This window comes from Ylistrum balloti, unplaced genomic scaffold (assembly GCF_031769215.1).
Source record: "Ylistrum balloti isolate Yb309-2 unplaced genomic scaffold, AGI_CSIRO_Ybal_v1 Utg370376, whole genome shotgun sequence".
Lineage (NCBI taxonomy): Eukaryota > Metazoa > Mollusca > Bivalvia > Pectinida > Pectinidae > Ylistrum > Ylistrum balloti.
This window is the reverse complement of record NW_026782263.1, coordinates 206,554-215,676: the sequence shown is the minus strand read 5'-3', so window position 1 is coordinate 215,676 and position 9,123 is coordinate 206,554. Positions and strand designations below refer to the sequence as shown.

General features: G+C 37.2%; 1 protein-coding gene across 1 annotated transcript in view; it reads left to right on the top strand.

The window, feature by feature from the left end:
- The first annotated feature begins 1,447 nt into the window (after window positions 1-1,447).
- Window positions 1,448-9,123, top strand: part of LOC132554063 (protein stum homolog) — a 60,585-nt gene continuing 52,909 nt past the window's right edge. The window contains exon 1 of the mRNA XM_060218360.1: window positions 1,448-1,739. Coding sequence (XP_060074343.1) covers window positions 1,538-1,739 — 202 coding nt within the window. The 5' untranslated portion in view covers window positions 1,448-1,537. The remainder of the gene's footprint in view (window positions 1,740-9,123) is intronic.

Sequence of the window (9,123 nt, the reverse complement as noted above, 5' to 3'; positions counted from 1 at the left end):
TTCCTGTCTAGACAGTATTCAGTATTCCTGTCTAGACGGGAGTGTATAGTAAACAGTATTCCTGTCTAGACTGGAGTGTATAGTAAACAGCATTCCTGTCTAAACGGGAGTGTATAGTAAACAGCATTCCTGTCCAGACGGGTAAACATTATTCCTGTCTAGACGGGTAAACAGTATTCCTGTCTAGACGGGAGTGTATAGTAAACAGCATTCCTGTCTTGAAAGGAGTTGATATACAATCAGTCTTACGATATTGTGCCATTTTATTGTAAATGACGTTGACAATTGTGGTATCAATATTGGCACACGGCAAAACATTGTTCAAATTCAAATTCAATGGAGATGCAAATCACAGTGAAATATAAGTCATATATTTGTGTAGTGCTTCTCAACTCAAGATTTACCATTATAAAAAAGAGATGATGATAGAGTGACTACAAGTGATGGAGAAAAACAAACAAACGAACACCTTTAACAAACAAGCAAAACCAAACAAAAGCAAAAACAGAGCCGTCGGAACAGAGGGCAGACAGACAGACGCCCTCTTCATAACATGAGATTGTGTTAAGATAAGAATGCCACGAAGACAGTCTTTACTGCAGTATCTACAGGACGTGATACTATCCAGTAAATTGCACACAATCTTTTACAAACTCAATAATTAGAAATGATTTGTTTTCTCCATTTCCCATTTATATTTTCACATACACTTTGTGAGGACACCCCTTGAAACGATATGATTAATGAAATTGATTTCGTCATTATCAATATAATGTCAATCAGCCTGCACGCGCCTACAACCTAATTACCGTCAGCGATAATGCGCTGTAAAATGACCGTATATTGATGTTAGATATTCCATGATTTCACACACCCTGTCACTATCACACGCCCAAATCTAGCATGTCCAGTTCATCAACAAATACACACAAGGACTCAAGTGTATGTTTATACTGCACGTGAGGTGAGCGCGCGTGCAATAAACACATACGATACCACGTGACTTGAAAAGAAACGTCAAAACTGAAGCTGACTGACGAAGCTGATTATCCAAGAGCACGCGTGAAGCGGACAGCAGAGCGGTAATACCTATATGTATCTGTGAGAATTATCCTTATCAACTATGTTGTGTGATTTCGCTCGCCAGTTTTATACTGTGCTGTCGTAGGCCTACATGGTTACCAGTGTGGGAGGATATCATCTTGGAGCTACACCAGGATCTGTATAGAAACCTCTGCATACTCTCTAGTGGTAAATACGGCTACACAGCTGTTTTTCAAGATGCAAGTAATTTAAACGTGAGAAAAAATAACTTCATCAATATCGTTTTTAAGGTATCTGTATTACATCATACATTGTCTTTTGTGGAATTGAGTTTTAAAAAAAAAACTTTATGGAGATTTATATCTTAATGTGAAAAGTTTTCAAAGTTGATATTTCATTTACGTCACAGAATTCATATGGAATTGCTCATGCAGTTTTAAAGAGTGTTTATAAATAACACGTTTGGAATTATACTTCATCTGTCTTGTAAACAATGGCCTCGGGAGCAGGAAACGAGGACGCCAAGGCCTCCCTTACAGGGCATCCAAAGAAGAAAAGTGTACAAATCATGGATACTAAAGACGAAATTCTGGAAGTTACAGAAAAACACGGACCGCTATACAATGCCATCCCGTGTATGCCAATAGGAGCAGCGGCGGTGTGTTGTATCTTAAATATACTGGTCCCAGGTCTCGGTAAGTCGGAAAAACAACTAAATTATGATGTTTATCGATCTTTTAGATATTTACATTTTCATTGGTTTTGTCAACATTTTAATTGATAAGATATGTCATCCTATACATAACAGGTGGTGTGATTCCGCGGTGATATCGAACTGAATCATCCCTGGAGCTCCAAATGCGACTCCATGTAAATCTCGGAATAGTATGGCACACTATGAAATGTATATTTCTAATTGATGCACAATTGGTGTATTTCTTTCATATTATTGTGTTTAGACAATGACAGTTGGTATACTGTGGGTATCTTGCGATATTGAAAACAAGCTCTCTCACGATACGAAAAGATCGGTCAATGGAAGGATATGTCACTGTCATATATAGTAAGCTGGGTAATGTCGACTCATTTTAAATTCAGTTTACTGCAACAACATGCAAACTCTTAGCTTTGAGTTAATGTGAACTGTAACTTGTTTACCTCTATAACCGAATTTCAGGTGAGCCATTCTTTGAACGACAGCTGCCAACTATTTATGCTCACACTTGAGATGCCAGACCTATTTACCGTTCAGAGGTGTAAAACTAATTTCGCAATAATTTCACTGAAACAGAGTAGATTTATATACCTCGTTTTTATACATAAATCAGTTTGATAAGACAGAAAGTGAACGTATCAGACGTTAGCGGCAGAAGTTTTAACATGAAGAAAGCTTGTGTATTTCCACTGCTGTCTAGGAATGTACGTTTTTGTTGAACTGACCACTTGAGCCATTTTGATGTTAAATATTGGACATGTTTTGACTTTATGACATTTTCGACGGTAGCTTAGCAAATATTGATACTTGTAATGAATTTCCAAAGAGAAACAGCCTTAATCTGGAGCCAAGGTCTTTGTAATGGCTTTAATACCGTAAACGGGGATACACTTGCGCGTGAGCTGCTGAGGAGGCTGGCGATATCTGGGTCTTATTAGCGCGAGCCGGCATGGTCATTAGGTCGAGTTATTACCTCAATAGAGTGCAAGGTCACACCTGACCAAGGTCGAACAGAGATACCGTGATGTTAACGCTTCTAACTTTGGTGATGTGAATATTTTGATATTTTGATAACGCAGAGATATTAAACTAAATCTAATCATAAACTGGTATTACATGTTGAATTAAGGGGTTTCACTTTTAAACTAAATCATCTTATGATATCATCTACTAATTATTTACCACTTATATCTATTTTATGAAACAGTATTGCGTCATCATAATTGCACCGTGTGATCACTAAAAGATACAGTTTTTTGTTTAATATAATTAGTAATATCTAATCTATCTCCCGTTGCTTAAGTAAGCTAAGAGAAGGCCTAGATCTAGAGTAAAATTTACATTTGTCCTTAACAATGGCTTATTACGAGTGCATCCTCCTTAATCGTAGGTAAATGTGGGTTATACTTAACGAGTTCATCACAGCAATCAATGAGATATAACGACACCTGTTGCAGCATATAAGTGATTCTGTTTACTTTTATTGCATTTTCTTTACTGTCTTTCGTTTGCTCTCAGACCTTTACAATACACTACCTCTTTCTGGACTTTGGATGGAGGTCGCCCAAAGAGACTTATTATTCCTGTCCCATTACCAATGACAGAATAGAGATCCTTTACTGCTTCCAGTTCAGCTTTTAACGTTTAACTAGTGGGTAGCTTGTTGATATTGAGAACACGAATGAATTGTCATGCGATTGTGTCCAAGTTGAAGGATATGACTGCTTTGATAAGCCAAATTTAAAGACCATTGTGACGTGCAATTTCAATGAATTGTCACTTTGCAAACATGTTGCTTTAAGATCTGCCGGTCTATTGATACACTGACACCAGAATGGTCCAGTTATGTTTTTATTATTTTGCATCTCATTCAAACGAACACCTCGCTAATTTTGAAATATGCCGGGCCTGAGGACGGAAACCGCATGTCTTCCCCGCAGGAAGAGGGGAGTCATTCAACAGGAGGGCTAAACGACAGGTTTTGTAATCTATGAAATGAAGAGACGAGATAAATACAGCAAATTTAGTCACCTCGTTCAATCATGCAGTGAGAACTGCAAGCGCCAAAACAGTGAAACTGCGCTTCGATGCCTTAAATTTGTATTTATGTGTTAGATACGCCGTTTGGATTTTGGAGAGGGGTCATATGCTTCTATGAAAGTCATCTAACAAAAGAGATGTTCTACAATACACTGTATATGATAAAAAAAAATAACAAGCTTTGCCCGTAGAAGCTCTTATTGAAGTCTCGTGATTGATGAACATTTTGTGGTTATTAGTTTTGAATTAACTCAGTGTATAGTCAGAGTATATCAACAAGTTCAATCACATTGTTCAGACTCAGATTCATATTCTTTATTTTCAATCATTGTTACAGCCCTAGGTGTATTAAGCGTCATCGACAACACATACTTTCCAACGACCTTTTCGTTGCCATGGACTACAAACTGCTGCCGTCAGAATGACCTTTCTAGAGTCTATCAATACTTATTGATATCATGTTTACCCTATCATCCAGTCTGTATTAAAATAAATTAACAAACATTCGAAAGTAAAACATATATAGAATTCATATGCAGCTATGTTACTCCCTTTACAAAAACTATATATATATATATATATATATAATTCCTAGCCTGTAATTTGCTCGTGGTCAAGACTAAGCACATACTTCTTTATCAGTCATGACTTCATTAAGGATCACTAATGAATACCGGACAGACATAAAGAGATATACAGGCTGTAATCTATAGTAGACAGCGGACAGTCAAACGGAAGATCGATTGTTAAGGTGTCCACAAGTTCAGGACGTCAAACTCGGTCAGGTCTGACATATAACTCTTATTCATCAGGATCAATTTGTTTCCCCTTTAATGTCACCAGCCACTACTTTACGGTAACAATATAGTATTTCACAATTTCGCATATACAAATGATGGGTGCAGGGGAAAAATCAATAAATGGATTCATTTCGAATTGCACGAACAATACATGCTAAAAATCTTAATTATGGATCAGCAAGGTGATGGTCTCAATGTAGTTTGGCGTATTAAGTCAGATTTAAAAATTGACCTGGACCATGGACCGCGAGAAGGGTGGCATACAGTAACGGCATACAATATTCATATTGAACCTTTAAATACCAGACAGGTAGTTATGGCAGATTTCAAATTAATTCTCGGATACGGAGCTGATCCTAACTGACATGAAAACGGCACCTGACACATCATCTGGAGGATAATTACCTTGTTTTATAAATTTCATACTTATTTCTGAAACTTTCATTCTGGAACAAACCATTCCCTGGCCAGGTTAGATATTTGGTATGCATAATACAATTACTGTTTTTGCGTTTGTTCGTTGTTGTTTGGTGCTTGCTGTAATCCTTATATCGTGTTCAATGAAATGTATATTCAATTACGCGACAGACGCCACTTACTACAATGTATGTTGTTTCCGTTGTAATTACAGTAAATCCTTATTCTGTTGATAGATCATAGATACAGATAAGTGTTGACATAAATGTCTATACTATTGACCGTAATGATGTTTTTGAATGGAATATTTTCATTGTCACACATGAAAGTTAAACAAAATTTTAAATGATCATGAACGTGCTGTACTGAAAATGGTGTCTATTGCGGAACATATCACCAAATTACGTTTCATTGTTTAGTTGTTGGTGTTGTGCAACCCTCCCACAGGAACATATACATTTACCTACTAAACATTGTATTATATGCCAAGTAGAAGACTTATTCAGAACATTCTACTTTCTACAGTGACCTCTTTGCTTTCTTAAGGTATAACAAGGATTTTTTTCCTTTCTCTGACTTTACCTTTTTCTACATACTCTCCCTTGTATACAACGCCAGTCCTTTACCAACATACGCCTATGTGTGGCTTTGGCTTTGTGTTATTGTGATATTTGTTGTTTGATGGCGGTGTCAGTAACGTCCCACTAAACATCATGGATATTTTTGGCGAAATACATTTAGATAAATATAAAACAATACGTATTTCTTTTGATAGATAAATACATATAGCAAACTTTAAAGTCAAAATATTCATAATATATCTAAATGTTCTTTTCTAATTAATTGATTGCAATTGGCCTAATAGTACAATTACATTCATATTTAGCGTGAAAGCGTCCGTCAGTCGCCCAACAATGCTTGAACGCCGTCTGTTTTTGCTATTGAGAGGACGTGAAATACAAAAGAAAGAAACAAACAAACAAACGTCGCCTGCCCAATTGTTACCTCAGAATTCGTACAGACACACAAGATACGTAGCATTTGTTCAAACAATCACCAAACAGACCAATATCTTTGTTTTTGTGTTTCGTTACTATTGTACATGTATGTTTTTATTTGTAGGCAGTCGGAATATTGGCCAAAACCATTCATATAGTTTTTATACCTGACGTGCACAATTTGGGTGCACGCTCACCAACATGCATGTACGTCCCGACTAATGACACGTAATGGTCTTGAAGAACTCTTCGTTATGTTTTAACGATATCGTTTGAAACATTCACGAGACATGGATCTTACAATATTGGCCAAAGGATGCAATAAACCGATATGGGCTAAAGCCAATTCTTTATCATTGTTGTAATTTGGCTTACCCGCGTCGTAGGAGTAAGGGATATCAGAAGGCATGACGTTCGTTCAGGTAGCCTGATATTGTTATGTATTGAATGTTTCGGTATGACAAACTATACTTGTAAATGCAGTGTTTTCCGTCCCGATAACCAGATAAAACGATACCTGTGCCAGTCGATGACTTAGGTGTGACTACCTCTATGAACGTGGTCACGCCCCTTTGATTATGATCCCGTTATGGATGTTCAATTGTTCAAAAGACACGAACATGTGAATATATCTAAAAAATTAAATTTGAATTTCAAAACAAGCAATGGAAGGATATTTGTCAATAAATTAATAAATAACGTCCAGTTTTTGTAGATTCGTAAAATGGTATTAATTCAAAAACTAACAGTCTAGCTGAATATAATTTAAACTGTCGTCATTATGTTTTATTAAACCAAACATATTTACCGTTTATGATCTTTGCGTCATCACAGTAGGTGAGGTCAATCGCACTGTTTATCTAGTATGACTAAGCTCCGAATCCCACCTCCACCTCCACCCCATCCCCTTACCCCACGCCCATTTCACCTCACCCCCATCTCATCTCCACTCATCTCACCTCACTCCCATCTCACCCCACTCCCCTCTCTCCCCATTAATATATCTTATATATATAATATATTTATCACTATTTAACTTTTGGTTTCATGTGTGACAAATATTTTTTTTCCCTGTCAATACTTTAATATCTTTTAATTGGTTATGCCACAAGCATGTTCATGTTTATTTGTCAGTTCTCTCCTTTAAAACCCGTTTTCGCATAGAATAAGGTAGAGCAGACAGTCTTCAATCATGCAAGATGCTAGTATCTTTTATTATCTATATATATATACTTCGATGAGATGACAAGTATCAGACATGTCACTAGTCCAAGGCTGTCATAAAAAACGTCACGCAAGCCGTTGACCTATATCTCCCGTGTGTATTAAATGGTGAACCGGTCGCTTTGCATCTTCAATATGAACACATGCCTTATCTAAGATGTCTGGTGGTATCTCAAGTGGGGACCTCACAACAGCTTTCACCTGGCGAGAATCTTCAGAACGGATGATAACAACACCAGACTTTTATATGTTTCTAATTGATCTTGTTAAGCAGCGTTCTTTTGTCGAAGTTGGTATTAATTCACAACACTCGAAAAGAAACTGAAACGCTCGGCAGCTGGACTGCCTCTGTTGGGAGAGCGTCACAACGAACGTGTTTCTTGGTATTGATGCAACTGGAGGAAATATTAACTATATATACTAAACATCCAGTTAAGTTATAAATAAGTATTAGCAGTGGCCTTCTTGTCATAGGGGCCGCGGTGGTCGAGTGGTTAAGACGTCTGACCGTCTTTATCACTACCTCTAGGTCGCGGGTAGAGACCTACGTGGGGCGGTCTTCAGGTACTGACCACAGTCGGTGGTTGAATTTCGGTTTTCCTCCACCACCCAAACCAGTCACGTCCTTAAATGACCCTGACTGTTACTGGGACGTGAAGCAATAATAAGCGGAATTCAGTAATCCATTCCAGATCTTGGAAATCGAAAATCACCAGTAGATCAGATTTTAAGGAATCGTTTGGATGTTGTTGCCTTGTGTTAAACAAATACAACTATATTTATCTCACCAGTAGTTAGTCTCCTTTAACTTTACTATGTCTCATAACATTAAGTTGGTACAAATTTGTTTGAGTAGACACGAAAATGATCTTCAGTTTACTAAATTATTTGTTTTTATTCATTTACCACTCTGAAACAGCTGAGACAAACAGCGGGTGTTCACTGGGGCCTACAAAGCTACAATAAAATGTAATGCCATTGAAATCGGAAGAAAGCCAAAGACTAACACACCAGCTCATGTATACGCATTCACTGTACATGAAGGATAACGCTGTCCTCTGCAAGCTATTGCATTTTGCAGTAAATTGTCTTAAATATCGATCTGTTGTTAAACTTAAAAAAAAAACGTAAAGGAATATAGAAACACAAGGGTCTATTACGGGGTTGGAACATCCCTTGGTGAAAAAACAACACCCAACTCGGCAGGTGGTGATCGTTTGTCGAATGAAGGTATCAATTAGTGATATCGTAATTTGTTTTTACATTGGTATCTAACCTTATCAAGTGTTTCCTTTACGAAGCAAGGTATATGATTTACTATGAGACTACTCCAGGCTGTGTCTGACCCGCATTTCTGTCTAGACCAACCCACTATCACCGATTTTCCTCTCGCCTGCATACTTGTGAATATTACTGCCGATATAGACAAATACTGTCATCAGAGACATTGTACACAATTAACGATGTACTTTATAAAATGAACCAATCCGTCTCAAAACAGGAGAAAGAGTTGTGTGGAAAACGAGGTCAAGCATACCTCTTCTACTCCTAATTGTCTGTTGTACTGGTGGTGTGATTTCCATGTCCGTTTTTATATTAATGTTGGAGGGTATTGAGTTAGATGTACTGTGCCTTTTGTCACACGATATGCTATTTCTGGATTCTAATGTACACTGTAGTACACAGTTTCACTCAGTGCTAATAATAGGTATTGACCTTGATCATACATGTAGCTTATTTTGTAAAAGATAATCATAATGAGGTCTGACAGTATCATATATACAGAATTTATATATGTTTATTTGGTTCATTATTTCGTTCAAGTTCACACATGCCCTGTAGAATCTTCACTATAAACAAATTTTGTTTTCGCGATTTCTACAAC